The sequence below is a fragment of the Leuresthes tenuis genome, unplaced genomic scaffold (genome assembly GCF_036924035.1).
Source record: "Leuresthes tenuis unplaced genomic scaffold, fLeuTen1.0.hap1 SCAF_7, whole genome shotgun sequence".
Lineage (NCBI taxonomy): Eukaryota > Metazoa > Chordata > Actinopteri > Atheriniformes > Atherinopsidae > Leuresthes > Leuresthes tenuis.
The window spans coordinates 435,647-452,500 of NW_027325361.1; the positions used below are offsets into that span (position 1 = coordinate 435,647).

At 50.8% G+C, this 16,854-nt stretch overlaps 1 protein-coding gene across 1 annotated transcript in view; it reads right to left on the reverse strand.

The window, feature by feature from the left end:
• The window catches only part of patj (PATJ crumbs cell polarity complex component), a 112,238-nt gene that overhangs the window by 81,080 nt on the left and 14,304 nt on the right, over window positions 1-16,854 (reverse strand). Inside the window, 5 exon segments of the mRNA XM_072388829.1 lie at window positions 1,577-1,665; window positions 3,629-3,731; window positions 3,807-4,055; window positions 4,574-4,702; window positions 16,179-16,377. Coding sequence (XP_072244930.1) covers window positions 1,577-1,665; window positions 3,629-3,731; window positions 3,807-4,055; window positions 4,574-4,702; window positions 16,179-16,377 — 769 coding nt within the window.

The following is a 16,854-nucleotide window of genomic DNA, read 5'->3' on the forward strand; positions in this document are numbered from 1 at the left end:
GGGAGGAAGAGGAGCAGAGAGAGGAAGAGGAGCAGAGAGAGGAAGAGGAGCAGAGGGAGGAAGAGGAAGAGGAGCAGAGGGAGGAAGAGGAGCAGGGAGAGGAAGAGGAGCAGAGGGAGGAAGAGGAGCAGGGAGGAAGAGGAGCAGAGGGAGGCAGAGGAGCAGAGGGAGGAAGAGGAGCAGCGGGAGGAAGAGGAGCAGAGGGAGGAAGAGGAGCAGAGGGAGGAAGAGGAGCAGAGAGAGGAAGAGGAGCAGAGAGAGGAAGAGGAGCAGAGAGAGGAAGAGGAGCAGAGGGAGGAAGAGGAGCAGCGGGAGGAAGAGGAGCAGCGGGAGGAAGAGGAGCAGAGGGAGGAAGAGGAGCAGAGGGAGGAAGAGGAGCAGAGGGAGGAAGAGGAGCAGGGAGGAAGAGGAGCAGAGAGAGGAAGAGGAGCAGAGAGAGGAAGAGGAGCAGAGGGAGGAAGAGGAGCAGAGGGAGGAAGAGGGAGGAAGAGGAGCAGAGGGAGGAAGAGGAGCAGAGGGAGGAAGAGGAGCAGCGGGAGGAAGAGGAGCAGAGGGAGGAAGAGGAGCAGAGGGAGGAAGAGGAGCAGGGAGGAAGAGGAGCAGAGAGAGGAAGAGGAGCAGAGGGAGGAAGAGGAGCAGCGGGAGGAAGAGGAGCAGAGGGAGGAAGAGGGAGGAAGAGGAGCAGAGGGAGGAAGAGGAGCAGAGGGAGGAAGAGGAGCAGAGGGAGGAAGAGGAGCAGAGGGAGGAAGAGGAGCAGAGGGAGGAAGAGGAGCAGATGGAGGAAGAGGAGCAGATGGAGGAAGAGGAAGAGGAGCAGAGGGAGGAAGAGGAGCAGAGGGAGGAAGAGGAGCAGAGGGAGGAAGAGGAGCAGAGGGAGGAAGAGGAGCAGGGAGGAAGAGGAGCAGAGGGAGGAAGAGGAGCAGGGAGGAAGAGGAGCAGAGGGAGGAAGAGGAGCAGATGGAGGAAGAGGAGCAGAGGGAGGAAGAGGAGCAGAGGGAGGAAGAGGAGCAGGGAGGAAGAGGAGCAGAGGGAGGAAGAGGAGCAGGGAGGAAGAGGAGCAGAGGGAGGAAGAGGAGCAGAGGGAGGAAGAGGAGCAGGGAGGAAGAGGAGCAGAGGGAGGAAGAGGAGCAGAGGGAGGAAGAGGGAGGAAGAGGAGCAGAGGGAGGAAGAGGAGCAGAGGGAGGAAGAGGAGCAGGGAGGAAGAGGAGCAGGGAGGAAGAGGAGCAGAGGGAGGAAGAGGAGCAGAGGGAGGAAGAGGAGCAGAGGGAGGAAGAGGAGCAGAGGGAGGAAGAGGGAGGAAGAGGAGCAGAGGGAGGAAGAGGAAGAGGAGCAGAGGGAGGAAGAGGAGCAGAGGAGCAGAGGGAGGAAGAGGAGCAGAGGGAGGAAGAGGAGCAGAGGGAGGAAGAGGAGCAGACTCAGGAGAATGATCTCATTACAAAGAACACCAACTTCTCTTTTCTCAGTTAATCTCATCCCAGTGATGACATCATCTGACCCGATCCAGACTCCAGACCCTCTGGAACATTCGACTCTAACATGAGGACGAACCGAGACACCAACACACTCAGCTACTCACAGCGAGGAGCCGGTCGTACACTCGGATGTTTCCGCTCTGATCCGCGGCGCTGCCTGGAACCACGTGTTTCACAAACACGCCCACAGCATCTGACAAGAGGACGAAGGTCAGGGGTCAGGGGTCAGGAAGAAGCTGATCCAAGCTCGCTTTCATTGTATCTTTGGTTAAAAGTCAGAAACATTATGAAGCAGGAATTAAACCAGTCCAGTTTCCTCAAATGTTTTAAGGACACACTGCACACCATGCTGAGATATGCCAAGTTTTCAGCTAATAGCTCTTTGGGAATCACCTTGTTGCTGCAGAAATCCTATTTTCTGTCTGTCAAACTGTGTTTTCTTTGCTGTTTTTCATAGATGCAGCTAAAGAAATGGGAACAAATGATGTGTCTTTGTGACAGGCTGCTGGTAACAAAGAGCCTAAAGATCCAGTTTAAAATGGCTTCTTTGCTAAGTTATCTGTTCTGTGTCGACACAACACTGGTTCATCCCTTGAGTTAGGAGCCTTTTTTCTGCCTGAATGGGTCAAAGGTCAGAGTTAAGTGGCTGAAAAAGAAAAAACACATTCCTCTGAAAATGCTCAGAAAATGTCCCCAGTCTGGGTCTGGGACTCTGGGTCTGGGACTCTGGGTCTGGGACTCTGGGTCTGGGACTCTGGGTCTGGGACTGGGACTCCGGGTCTGGGACTCTGGGTCTGGGACTCTGGGTCTGGGACTCTGGGTCTGGGACTCCGGGTCTGGGACTCCGGGTCTGGGACTCTGGGTAGGGACCCCGGGTAGGGACTCTGGGTCTGGGACCCCGGGTCGGGACTCTGGGTCTGGGACTCTGGGTAGGGACCCCGGGTAGGGACTCTGGGTCTGGGACCCCGGGTCGGGACTCCGGGTCGGGACTCCGGGTCGGGACTCCGGGTCTGGGACTCCGGGTCGGGACTCCAGGTCGGGACTCCGGGTCTGGGACTCCGGGTCCGGGACGGGACTCTGGGTCTGGGACTCTGGGTCTGGGACTCTGGGTCTGGGACTCTGGGTCTGGGACTCTGGGTCGGGACTCTGGGTCGGGACTCTGGGTCGGGACTCTGGGTCTGGGACCCCGGGTCGGGACTCCGGGTCTGGGACTCTGGGTCGGGACTCCGGGTCGGGACTCCGGGTCGGGACTCCGGGTCTGGGACCCCGGGTCGGGACTCTGGGTCTGGGACCCCGGGTCGGGACTCTGGGTCTGGGACCCCGGGTCGGGACTCCGGGTCTGGGACTCCGGGTCGGGACTCTGGGTCGGGACTCTGGGTCGGGACTCCGGGTCGGGACTCTGGGTCGGGACTCCGGGTCTGGGACTCTGGGTCTGGGACCCCGGGTCGGGACTCTGGGTCTGGGACCCTGGGTAAGGACCCTGGGTAGGGACTCTGGGTCTGGGACCCTGGGTAAGGACCCTGGGTAGGGACTCCGGGTCTGGGACTCCGGGTCTGGGACTCTGGGTCTGGGACTCTGGGTCTGGGACTCTGGGTCTGGGACTCTGGGTCTGGGACGGGACTCCGGGTCGGGACTCTGGGTCGGGACTCTGGGTCTGGGACCCCGGGTCGGGACTCCGGGTCTGGGACTCCGGGTCGGGACTCCGGGTCTGGGACTCCGGGTCGGGACTCCGGGTCTGGGACTCCGGGTCGGGACTCCGGGTCGGGACTCTGGGTCGGGACTCTGGGTCTGGGACCCCGGGTCGGGACTCCGGGTCTGGGACTCCGGGTCGGGACTCTGGGTAAGGACCCTGGGTAGGGACTCCGGGTCTGGGACTCCGGGTCTGGGACTCTGGGTCTGGGACTCTGGGTCGGGACTCCGGGTCGGGACTCTGGGTCGGGACTCTGGGTCGGGACTCCGGGTCGGGACTCCGGGTCTGGGACTCCGGGTCGGGACTCTGGGTAAGGACCCTGGGTAGGGACTCCGGGTCTGGGACTCCGGGTCTGGGACTCTGGGTCTGGGACTCCGGGTCTGGGACTCCGGGTCGGGACTCTGGGTCGGGACTCTGGGTCGGGACTCCGGGTCTGGGACTCTGGGTCTGGGACTCTGGGTTTTACCTTGGGTGGTCAGAGGGTTGTAGCCAATGATGGAGATGCCGAGGCTCTGCCCGTCCTTCTTGATGAGAGGAACCTCGTGGATCTCGTACCCCTCCAGGTTGGGCTGGAACCACAAACACAAAAAGTCAAAATGAGCTCACCGGCACTCTGATGCTGCCATGATGACCGGAGCGCTCACCGTCTTGCTGACTCGGCGCTGTGGTGCCGCACCAGGGGATCGAGGTGGAAAAGAAGTGACGGGGGCGGAGTCAGGAGGTGGGGGGGGAGGCGGGGCTGTTGGCTTCTGACCCCTGGGGTCTCTGGCAATCAGCATGGTCACATGACTCCCGCAGCCCTGCAACACCTGGACGACTTGGTCGGTGGTGAGGCCGCTGGTGGGTGTGGCCCCGATGCGAAGGATGTAGTCACCTGTGCGGAGGCGTCCGTCCTGATTGGAGGAGATCATGACATCAGGTTAAATATAATTACAGCATTTTATCATTTTACCTGTCCTGATGATGTCATCCAACTATCTGAGCTCATGTTGGCCCTGACAGCTCATTCAGGTAAAAAGGCAGAATTGATTTAGTTATTTCTCAACATCTTTTGCTGCTAACCCTCGCTGTTTGTCTTCCTTTATTCATTCATTCGCTGGTATTAGAGGAGATTTAAACCCTTTAAAGCTGAAGGTTTCCTTCCTCTGGCAGCAGAGCAGTGAGGCCTCCAAAAGAAAAGTCAAAGTAACACAGAAAGCTACTTAGAAAAAGCAAAAACAATTACATTTTATAAGAAATAATAAGAAAACCATGTTTCTTCTTTCCCTTTACACTTCCTCATTCATTCATCTGCCATCCTTCTGATTTGAATTTCCCCATCGGGGGATGAATAAAGTATTATTCTTTTCTACCTCAGAAACAACTCAGCGGGTGTTAAAGCTCCCGACCCAGTCAGCTGAGTACGACCTACCCTGTCGGCCACGCTGTTTGGGACGAGCGTCCGGACCACCACTCCGGTTGTCTTCCCGCCCACGATGCCAAAGCCCAGACCAGATCCATCGTTGACCAGCTGGATCTGCTCCAGGTGACCCCACTGGTCCTGCAGCACAGGAGAGAACGCACTGAGCCCAAACCAGCCGCCTGCGGCGAGCAGAGCCGGCCCGAACCAGCCGCCTGCGGCGTGCAGAGCCGGCCCGATACCAGCCGCCTGCGGCGAGCAGAGCCGGCCCGAACCAGCCGCCTGCGGCGTGCAGAGCCGGCCCAAACCAGCCGCCTGCGGCGAGCAGAGCCGGCCCAACGCTGATTAACATGATCTAACACAGGGTGAACCTGCAGGGGGGGGCTCTCAGCCTTCCAGATGTGGAACGTTATGCTGCAGGACGGTGAAGTCAGGACACACACTGGTTTCTAACACCGACCAAGAAATAAGTCCTCAGATACTCTCCAGACTTCAGAACTTTATCTGAGGGAAACTTTTAGTTTGTTAAAAAAGCTGAAACTTTTGGTCAAAAATCAGCTGAAGAAAGAACAAACAGGGAGTAAAAAGGATGGATTTTATGTTAAAAATAAACTAACGAGGAAAATCTTCAGAAAAGAGAAAGAAATGGCAGATGAAATAAGTTCATCTCCAAACACTTGTATGGATCAGTTAATATTCTGGTGCTTTATGAAGGACGTTTAATCGATCCAGCTTTAATGTCCACTCGGAGCCTCGTGCACACGCTCCGTAACTCCTGACGCCTCACTCATGTTTGCTGGTTCTACGGCTCGTTATCATTCACACCAGCAGATTTAGCTTTGTTTCATCTCATTTTACTTTATCTGAGCAGAAAGTTCCAGCCCTGAAGACGACAGCAAACAGCCATCAAACTTTCACTAAAAACGACTCCATGTCTGACTCAGCATATCAGATATCAGGGACTCTAAGAGCAGCTTCCAGAGAGTCGCTTTAGACACAAACACATACCAAAGTTTTTATCTGTTACTTATCAGTGACCCCCCCCAGCGATGAGTGAGGCTGCAGTGATGAAACACGCCAAGTCAAGGCCACAGATAGCAGATGTCACATTTCACAGGCAGGAACAAAGAAAAGGAAAAAACAACTTGTTTCTATGGTAACTGACAGCATGAGCTGAGAATCCGTTCCCATCCAGGAGCAGCTCGTCCGACTGTTTCCTCTGCTTCATATTTAAACTTTCCTCTCGTGCTTTTATACGTGTCAGAGTGTATAATGCCTCTAACTGCTCTATCTGCCCCTCGTGGACATTAAAAAGGTTCTTTGAACTGTATTTTTGCTCCCAAACCATTTGTAAACAAACCTGATTTTATGGATTTAAAGTTAGAAAAGATTCATTTGAAACCCTGAAAGATGTTTCTCTGAATAAGACCAAAGTGATCCGCCGTTACGGTCGATGTGAGCGTCGCACAGTGACTTCCTGCAGAGACCCCGCCCCTCTCAGACCAGGCTACGATCACAGCAGGGGACCCGAATCCCATCTTTTAGCTCATATGTGACCCACATCTGATTTGCTTTTGGCAAACAGCACTGAATCAGAATCAGGCCACTTTGAGATGTGCGACTGAATCGGATCTTAGTCTGAACAGCCGGGTGCATTTAATGCGACTTTCACCTCATTCTGACCCGTGCTGCACTGTTTTGTAAATGAATGACAAATAAAGTTCTTTAAAAAGAGAAATTAAATGTGCCACAGATAGGCGCGAGCCACAAGAGTGCAAACGGAGGAATGCGATGCCAAAAAGGTTGGCCAAGGTGCGCTAACCCGCCCCGCTGCTACCCCATAAAGCCCCACTCCCACTCACTTTCTCTGGGAGATGGAGCTCCTGAACGACTTTCCTCTTCAAAGTCTCGGGGGGTGACACGTGTTGAAAGGTATTCCTCCACAATCTAAAGTTCTGGAAGAGTTCCTGCTCCGTGCAACCAGCCACATCCTGATCCTTCTGTGTGGATGCTGCGGTTTTTGCTACGCTTAGAGTCATCAGTAACATCTGAAGTTTCTTCTTCATGATGTCACCGCTCACAGAATCGCCGGCTGCCGCCACACGCTGCTTTTAGCATTAAGCCGTCCTGCAGCACCGGTTGCTGTTGCCATGGTTGCTTCCGTAAACATTGTGGCGTGATGTCATCAATGATCAACTGCGCTGCGGGTCACTTCAGGAGCGTGATCTGTTCACACCGCAGTCTGTGGGCTGAAGGCCACATTTAAAGAGCCGATGTGAACCAAACAGAAAAACAGAAAAGGGCCCCAAAGTGGAACCCTGAGGAACGCCTTTATCAGCTCTAAAAGTTCCACATAAACATGATTTCTGAGCAGAACCCCAGTAGTTTGTGGTCGGCCTTAAAAAAGATCCATAAATAACAGAAAAACCATTAAAAACCGCGACAGCAGCAGTGAAAATCCCTTTAATGTTTTTAGTTGAGTAAAAACTGTTGTTTCACCTTTAATGAGGGAAACGGATGTCTGAACCGAGCCGAACAGAAGCCTGGAGGATGCACCGCTGTGCTGGGAGCTGAGCGGTAGGTTATCTGTCCTCAGGTGAAAGGTCATTAAACCTCAGCAGGTAATCACCAGCTGCTGATCAATGAAACCTGCCAACACACCGCTCCATGAAGCAGCTGCAGCCCAGATCTGATGGAGCTGCTCTCCTTCGGTCTAATGACACCAACCTCCTCCGATAAAGACGAATCGCACCGACGGTGCTGGAAGCTTCTCTCTTTCCCAGGAGAAGACGACACCGACTGCAGGTCACATCCCAGAAGGAAATAAAACTGCAGGAAGCTCTCAGAGCCACAGATGGAATCAGCATTTTCTGTGGTGATAAAACTCAGTAAATCCAACAAACAGCTTCAGCAGCAGTGAGTGAGAAACTAAGTGAACCCCTGATCCAGCAGCTTCAGCAGCAGTGAGCTGCAGTGATGGTTTCCTGTGGGACGTTATCAGTCTCTCTCCAAAGGACATTGTTCCAGAAGTCTTGAGCTTTGTTCAGATGCAGCTTTGCAAACCTAAGCTGTGCTGCCATGTTCTTTTTAGAGAGAAGAGGCTTTCTCCTGCAGCCCTTCCAAACAAGCCATCCTTGTTCAGTCTTTTTCTAACTGTGCTGCCATGACCTTTAACCTTTAGCATGCTAACTGAGGCCTGTAGAGTCTGAGATGTAGCTCTGGGCTTCTTCACCTTGGGGTGACCTTTAACCTTTAGCATGCTAACTGAGGCCTGGAGAGTCTGAGATGTAGCTCTGGGCTTTTTCACCTTGGGGTGACCTTTAACCTTTAACATGCTAACTGAGGCCTGTAGAGTCTGAGATGTAGCTCTGGGCTTTTTCACCTTGGGGTGACCTTTAACCTTTAGCATGCTAACTGAGGCCTGTAGAGTCTGAGATGTAGCTCTGGGCTTCTTCACCTTGGGGTGACCTTTAACCTTTAACATGCTAACTGAGGCCTGTAGAGTCTGAGATGTAGCTCTGGGCTTTTTCACCTTGGGGTGACCTTTAACCTTTAGCATGCTAACTGAGGCCTGTAGAGTCTGAGATGTATCTCTGGGCTTTTTCACCTTGGGGTGACCTTTAACCTTTAGCATGCTAACTGAGGCCTGTAGAGTGAGATGTAGCTCTGGGCTTCTTCACCTTGGGGTGACCTTTAACCTTTAACATGCTAACTGAGGCCTGTAGAGTCTGAGATGTAGCTCTGGGCTTTTTCACCTTGGGGTGACCTTTAACCTTTAACATGCTAACTGAGGCCTGTAGAGTCTGAGATGTATGACCTTTGACCTTTAACATGCTAACTGAGGCCTGTAGAGTCTGAGATGTAGCTCTGGACTTTTTCACCTTGGGGTGACCTTTAACCTTTAGCATGCTAACTGAGGCCTGTAGAGTCTGAGATGTAGCTCTGGGCTTTTTCACCTTGGGGTGACCTTTAACCTTTAGCATGCTAACTGAGGCCTGTAGAGTCTGAGATGTAGCTCTGGGCTTCTTCACCTTGGGGTGACCTTTAACCTTTAACCTGCTAACTGAGGCCTGTAGAGTCTGAGATGTAGCTCTGGGCTTTTTCACCTTGGGGTGACCTTTAATCTTTAACATGCTAACTGAGGCCTGTAGAGTCTGAGATGTAGCTCTGGGCTTTTTCACCTTGGGGTGACCTTTAACCTTTAACATGCTAACTGAGGCCTGTAGAGTCTGAGATGTAGCTCTGGGCTTTTTCACCTTGGGGTGAACTTTGACCTTTAACATGCTAACTGAGGCCTGTAGAGTCTGAGATGTAGCTCTGGGCTTCTTCACCTTGGGGTGACCTTTAACCTTTAACCTGCTAACTGAGGCCTGTAGAGTCTGAGATGTAGCTCTGGGCTTTTTCACCTTGGGGTGAACTTTGACCTTTAACATGCTAACTGAGGCCTGTAGAGTCTGAGATGTAGCTCTGGGCTTCTTCACCTTGGGGTGACCTTTAACCTTTAACCTGCTAACTGAGGCCTGTAGAGTCTGAGATGTAGCTCTGGGCTTTTTCACCTTGGGGTGAACTTTGACCTTTAACATGCTAACTGAGGCCTGTAGAGTCTGAGATGTAGCTCTGGGCTTCTTCACCTTGGGGTGACCTTTAACCTTTAACATGCTAACTGAGGCCTGTAGAGTCTGAGATGTAGCTCTGGGCTTCTTCACCTTGGGGTGAACTTTAACCTTTAACATGCTAACTGAGGCCTGTAGAGTCTGAGATGTAGCTCTGGGCTTTTTCACCTTGGGGTGACCTTTAACCTTTAACATGCTAACTGAGGCCTGTAGAGCCTGAGATGTAGCTCTGGGCTTCTTCACCTTGGGGTGAACTTGCTGGGACGTCCACTCCTGGGAAGATTGACAGCTGTCCTGAATGTTTTCCACTTGTGAATAATCTTTCTCTCTGTAGAATGATGGACTCCAGATAGTTTGGTCTGATGATCAATTAATCAGAGCATTGATCAGCAGCTCCTGGCTGCTGCTTACCCTCTTAGTTCCTGCAGGAAGGGTTCACTTAGTTTTTTGTGTGACTGTAGTTATGTGCACGCAGACACGGCTCCACGTCAAACAGAAAATGTGCAGCTGCAGTTTTTCAGATGTTCTCAACACAGGAAATATTCGATTGTTGAGTCCAAATGAGCAGGTTCAGGAGGAACCGTGAGTCCAGCACCAGGTCCGAGTTTCACACGAAGAAACTGACTAAATAAGTGTGAAGAGGAGAACTGGAGCGCTCTAAGGGATGAGAACACTTTAAAGCATCTTCAGATCCCGAGTTATTGGACTGAGAGCAGAACTCTGACATTTAAAGACCCGGGAAAAGAATTTCTGTGAGGAAACACGGCGTCCGAAAGGATGAGGACGGGATAATTACTGTGAGTGGAGGACTGCGGGTCATCCTGAGCCCAAATGGTTCTGCCGCGCTCTTTTGTTGGATCATTACAACACAGAATCTCTTGTTTTCCCCTCCCCCTCCTCCTGGACCCGGGCCACGTCCTGCATACCGGGCCTCCGATCCTCCCGCTTTGTTTTACTCCCGCTCCGTTCTTATTGAGGTCGCGTTTAATGGGGCAGTGGGCATAAAAACAACTCTGTGGGGTTTTACTGCCTCTGGGCCGGCCGGCTGTCAGCTGGGCAGCTTCAGGTGGGTCTGACCCGCCGTCACAGCATCAATCCTCCTTCCTGCAGGACAATAAAGACGGCCGTAAATCAGCCCGTCAGAGATGATCTTACAGCTTCTGTCTATTCTGTGAAGATTATCCCAGCATCGACTGGGACGGCGTGGACCTTCTCAGAATTAATTTACAGCCGTCCTGAAAGCAGATAAAACGGTACCAGACTGAGCTGTTAAAGAGGCTTTAAAGGCAGCAGATATCAGACGCCGTCGGGAACACAGAGTGAACCCTAACCCTCAGCGGGGTCCTCTCACATGGCCAGTCGTCCCACCTGAACAACACGATGAAGAGGAGGGCCGAAGGTGTGGAGGACGGAGCTGAAAAGGTCCTCTGAGTGGACCTCCTGGATCCTGAGTTTCTGCTCACTGTGAAGAAGCAACATCTGGATTCATCACTTTCAGGTTCCTGCTCCATCTTTGTTCCAACCCTCACCTGAGCTCACAGATCTGGGTTCTGACCCAAAGAAGGAGGTCCTGGATACAAGCAGCTGAAATGAGTTTCCTTCAGAGGGGGGCGGGGCTCAGCCTTAGAGATAGGGGGAGGAGCTCCACCATCTGGAAGGAGCTCGGAGTAGAGCCGCTGCTCCTCCACATAGAAAGGAGTCAGCTGAGGTGGTTCCTCTGGTTACGATGCCTCCTGGGAGGAGGCCCCGGGTCAGAACTAGAACTCACTGCAGGGATTATTTTTCCCATCTGGCCTGGAAACACCTCAGGATCCTCCAGGAGGAGCTGGAGAGGGATGGACGGGTTTACCTGCTGGACCTGTTGGTTCTGACCCGACCTCAGATGAGAGATGGATGGATGATGGATGGATGGATGATGGATGGATGATGGATGGATGGATGATGGATCCAGAAGGCGGCAGATGAAGAATCCCACACTGAATATCTTCTTACGCGTACATTTTCTGTACAAAGTGCCTGTGGCTGCGTTTCGTTGGTGTGAAACGGATCAAAAACTCACGGTTCGGATCTTTTTGTTTAATAACACTTTTAAATTATTAAATGAAAATATATTAAAGTGCAAACTGTCACGGTTTTCTCCACCAGCCTCCTTCCTTCATCATTACATTCCACAGGGAAGCCAAAATGCTCCCATACAGGGTTAAATGGCGTGGGGCGTTCAGGCGCCTCCGCTCCTCCGCTCGCCGTGACCACGCTGTGTGTTTAGACGCACAGAAACAGAGCTCTCTGAACTGGGTAGACCTTCATCAGGCTGTTACGTCCCACTTACTGTGAACCTTTCATCATGAAGGTAGCACGCCACCTCAGGAACATCCTGACTGTCATTATCAGGGATTTTCAGCTTTTCACGTGTTAAAATGAGCCTGAAACTGGTCTGAGCCTCACATGACACCAAATAAGAAACTTTAACCGGTTTCAGGTCATGTCAGACGTATCCATGCCTCGTGATAATAAAGAGCTCGCTCAGCAGCACGGGTTCGGTCCGTTTCACAGGTGAAAAAGAGGGTGCTGATGTCAGGAAGTCTGCAGTGACATCAGAGCGCTGCCGCCCCGCTGGATCAGGTGAATGAGTTACAGAAACACCTTCGACCCTGAACCACAGCTCAGACGGTGATGTCATCGTCTCCCTCTCCCGCCTCGCTGCCAGGCTTCGACCCCCCCGTCATGTCGACATTCATTGATCGCGCCTCCTCTCCGACTTAAACACATATTGTCAGGAGCGATGCGGCAGCTGGAGCACTAACTTGATTTCCTATCGGCTCCGAGGTCATAAAAATCATCCGAGTCAATGTCAGCAGACTTATGGCTCGTCATAAGCAGGAGGTCTCACTCCGACTGAGAGGCGTGGCCCAAAGTGACCTCCAGTGATGACTGACACCCCTCAGCAGCGCCGAGCCGCTGTGTGCTCAGGACCAGAAAATCAGTTTCATACAGTTTCCAGTTTTAATTCATTTCAACATATTTTTATCACCTTGAGGGGATTTAAAATGATTCATTTTCACCACTTGGTTTCTGTAAAATGAGTCATTTTGGCGTGAAACGCGGGTCCAATCAGGAGTTCTGACCGCAGAATGAGCTGCTTCACACACTGCAACAGATTCAGACCCACGAAAAGAAAACTGTCGTGTTCCAGGTTTATAAAACTGAAGCTTCGACAGCTTCAACATCAGAACGCAGTTCAAATAACTCCCAGCTTCAGTGGGAGCTGCTTTTGATTGAACTTCAAGTGTTTTATTGAGTGTGGACTCCCTTCCTCTACCTCACTTTATTTAGAAACAGCTAAACGGATAATAACTAAACGGATGAGCTGCACTTTAATCCCACCGTGTGGTCGTCAGGTGGGAATGACAGACAGAGCTGGGTATCATCAGCATAACATTGGTATGAGAAGCCAAGTGATCGGATTATCTGTCCCAGTGAGGTGGTGTTTATGGCAAAGAGAAGAGGTCCCAGTACTGAGCCTTGGGGGACCCCTGTGGCTATGTGACCAAGCCAGGATACTTTGAAAGACCGACCCGTGAGGAGCTCTGATGTCATTTCTCAGCCTCATGGCCCACTGGATCCCAGTCCTAGGGACTTTGAGGCCTCTTTGCATCAGCTGAAGCCAGGATATGCAGCAGGGCTGTAGAACTCAAATACACAGCCGGCCAAGATAAAAAACTTGATATGTACTGAAAAAAATGTCTTCAATTGAGGTTTTTCCTTCTCTTCAGATATAATGATGAACCTTTTCATATGGAAACAAACTCAAGCTTTGCTTAAACAGTGATTCTGGAACAATTAAAGCTTAATACTATAAACAGAGTTAAATTTCAAATAAAAGACACATCTGTGGCATTCACTGAATTCTAAATAAAACTTATGCCACTTTCTCTATTTGTAGCGTTCCGAGTTCAATTTCAATAGTAATTATAGGCTATCAATAATAATAATAATAATAATAACTAGAAAATTTCTGAAGAAATTTTGATGGGTGCCCAGCTGCTGCCCGTCTTCTGCCCGTCCACACACACACACACAGAGAGGCAGAGAGGCTGGTAGTTGCCAGTCAAGCATTATATGATCATAATCCAGTCTTAAATATGAGATTCAGGCTTGTTCTGGTGAAATCTGCCTGCTTTAGACACATAAGGCCTGGTTGATCTGTTCAGAATAATGGAGAACATATGAGTGAATGTCTCGTCAGCAGCTGCCATGAACCTGTTAATCTGTTCAGATTAAAGGAAATTTATGAGTTAGTGCGCGCTATCGCGCGCATTTGTGTCGTCAGGGGCTGCCATGAAGCTGCTAATCTGTTCAGATTAATGGAAATTTATGAGTTAGTGCGCGCTATCGCGCGCATTTGTGTCGTCAGGGGCTGCCATGAAGCTGCTAATCTGTTCAGATTAATGAAAAACATGAGTTAGTGCGCGCTATCGCACGCATTTGTCTCCTCAGCAGCTGGCATGAACCTGTTAATCTGTTCTGAATAATGGAAATTTATGAGTTAGTGCGCGCTATCGCGCGCATTTGTGTCATCAGGGGCTGCCATGAAGCTGTTAATCTGATCAGATTAATGGAAATTTATGAGTTAGTGCGCGCTATCGCGCGCATTTGTGTCGTCAGGGGCTGCCATGAAGCTGCTAATCTGTTCAGATTAATGAAAAACATGAGTTAGTGCGTGCTATCGCACGCATTTGTCTCCTCAGCAGCTGGCATGAACCTGTTAATCTGTTCTGAATAATGGAAATTTATGAGTTAGTGCGCGCTATCGCGCGCATTTGTGTCATCAGGGGCTGCCATGAAGCTGTTAATCTGATCAGATTAATGGAAATTTATGAGTTAGTGCGCGCTATCGCGCGCATTTGTCTCATCAGGGGCTGGCATGAACCTATTAATCTGTTCAGATTAATGAAAAACATGAGTTAATGCGTGCGATAGCACGCACTTGTCTCCTCAGCAGCTGGCATGAACCTGTTAATCTGTTCTGAATAATGGAAATTTATGAGTTAGTGCGTGCTATCGCACGCATTTGTCTCCTCAGCAGCTGGCATGAACCTGTTAATCTGTTCTGAATAATGGAAATTTATGAGTTAGTGCGCGCTATCGCGCGCATTTGTGTCATCAGGGGCTGCCATGAAGCTGTTAATCTGATCAGATTAATGGAAATTTATGAGTTAGTGCGCGCTATCGCGCGCATTTGTCTCATCAGGGGCTGCCATGAAGCTGTTAATCTGTTCTGAATAATGGAAATTTATGAGTTAGTGCGTGCTATCGCACGCATTTGTCTCCTCAGCAGCTGGCATGAACCTGTTAATCTGTTCTGAATAATGGAAACTTATGAGTTAATGCGTGCTATCGCACGCACTTGTCTCACGAGCGGCTGGCATGAATCTGTTTAACCATGTTGGCTGCCCTGCTGTTGCCCCGCTGCTGCCCTGCTGCTGCCCTGCTCCTGCACTGCTGCTGCCCTGCTCCTGCCCTGCTTACTCTGACCTCATCAGCCATCTTGGCTCTGCCCTCATCAGCTGTGATAGAACAGGGCAGCCTTCTTGGGTGTGGTCAGCATTAGTTGCTATGGGCAACAGCTGTGCCTGCCAACTGCCAACTGCCGAATTCTGCACCTCACTTTGTCCCCTTAAAATCATGGGGTTTTCATATTGAGGCAGAAATCTGGAACAAAACGCTCGCTGTTCGAAAAGTAGAAGTCGTATCCGAATAATTCTTTCACCGTGAGCGCCAGAAGGGACGGGGGAAGCCAGCGGTGTCATTTTTATTCTTCTAACCCCCGTGGCTCCTTTATTATGGCAGTTTTAAAATGATTTTTCACACTGATTTCAGGGCTCGGCCGTTTTATAATGGGATGGAATGTTCCCTCTCTGCGCTCAGAGGGGATTTGTGAGAAATCTGTGAGGCCCAGCTCAATGACAGTCACATTGGGTGAAAGACAACTAAAATACCTACGTTTTGATGTATAATTTATCAAGATCAGGCAGATATTTTGGACGTGAGAGGCATTTGTTCGAGAAATTGTTTTTTAAAGATTTTTAGAGTGACAGTTACAGTGTAACTGACATTAGACGACCTCCTCTGGACACCTAAAACGTAAACTGCCGTTGTGTCAAAGCCGTATAAGCTATTAACAAGCCCTTTACCACAGTTAAAGCTGAGTCTTTCCTGTCACACACAAACTTTGAATGATGTGTGTATGACCTTGTATGGCTGAGTTCAGAGGCCTCCAATGTGAGGCAGTTTGGGGCTCTTCGAGCCCCAAACTGCCTCTTCTTGGCCTTCTCCATTCATTTTCCCATTGACAATTTGCCCGCTTTTTCCCATTTATCCGCTATTTCTTTCGAGTAATGAGAGAGAAAAGTAATAGCACACTTCTGCCCATCGGCGCGCACGCAGCCATGTATTTTTTATTTTAGTCGGACCAACGCTGTGGGACGAGTAGCGCGCCGAAAAACGTGACGGAAGCGGAAAAATAATAAGTATGAGCAATAGTAATATGTGTGCCCTGCCTATGGCATGGGGCACCCATAATAATAAAAGTGCCTGTTATCCTCCTTTCGTTTGGCCATGTTTGGGGGGGGGGGGGGGGGGTGGTCCGATGCAACTGGTAGCATGAGGTTGCTAATGAAAGCCAACAGAAGGGGGGGGGGGGGGTACTTGGCAGATTTGAGTTTGACATCTATGATATAAATGATTGATTGGAAAAAGGTTTAAAAATGATTACAAATGTTTCTTACTGTAAAGACAAACTTTCACTGATATTATTTATCATTTTTCTGAGACAGAAAACTGCAGCAGAGGACAAAGATCGTCATGGTAACTTGTTTTTCCCGTGAGTAACTGAGGTGTGACTTTAATGTGCTGATGTGGGCGGTTCTGAAGCTGAAACATCTTGGTTCTGTCGTTGGGCCCGATCTAACATTTAAATCCCAAACATTGCATGGTGGTCTTACGGTGCTGGGGGGCGTGGCGAGGGTTGGCGGCGTGGCGAGGGTTGGCGGCGTGTCAGGGAAGCGGTCCCGGGACACCACCAGCTCCACCGTCTCTCCGGGCTGCTGCAGGAGGTCCAGAACCTGCTGCTGGCTGATTCCCGGCTCCAGAGGGCTGCCGTTTATCACCAGGATCTGGTCCCGCTCCTGGAGACGTCCGTCCCTGCAACACGATGACACCACAAATGACATTTTCCTGCTGAGATGTTAGGGAGGATGGTTCCTCGGCTGATTACAAACAACAGAAACTGCTCTTAGAGGCTCCTCCTGATGTTCTGTTCTGCTGAGGTTGGACCGGGCTTCTGCCTCTGATACTGCAGAACATCACATTCTGCTCCACAGGCTGAGATACTGGGTCTGTGTAACCATCATTTTACAAGGGTTAGGGTTCCCTCTTCCAATTCTCTTTGCTACGGTGTCCCACAGGGTTCAGTTCTGGGCCCTTTGTTGTTAAATCTGCTCCCTCTTTGAGGACGAATCCTCTCACTATGCAGATGATGTTCAGCTGTATTTCTCTTTCAGATGTTTCCCAGCTGCTCAGACTCTGTAAAAGTTGGATGTCTGACAGCTTTCTGCACCTTAATGAAGAGGAAACCTGAGCCCCACAGATCTGAGTCTCAGGGAAACTCTGGGTCCTCCT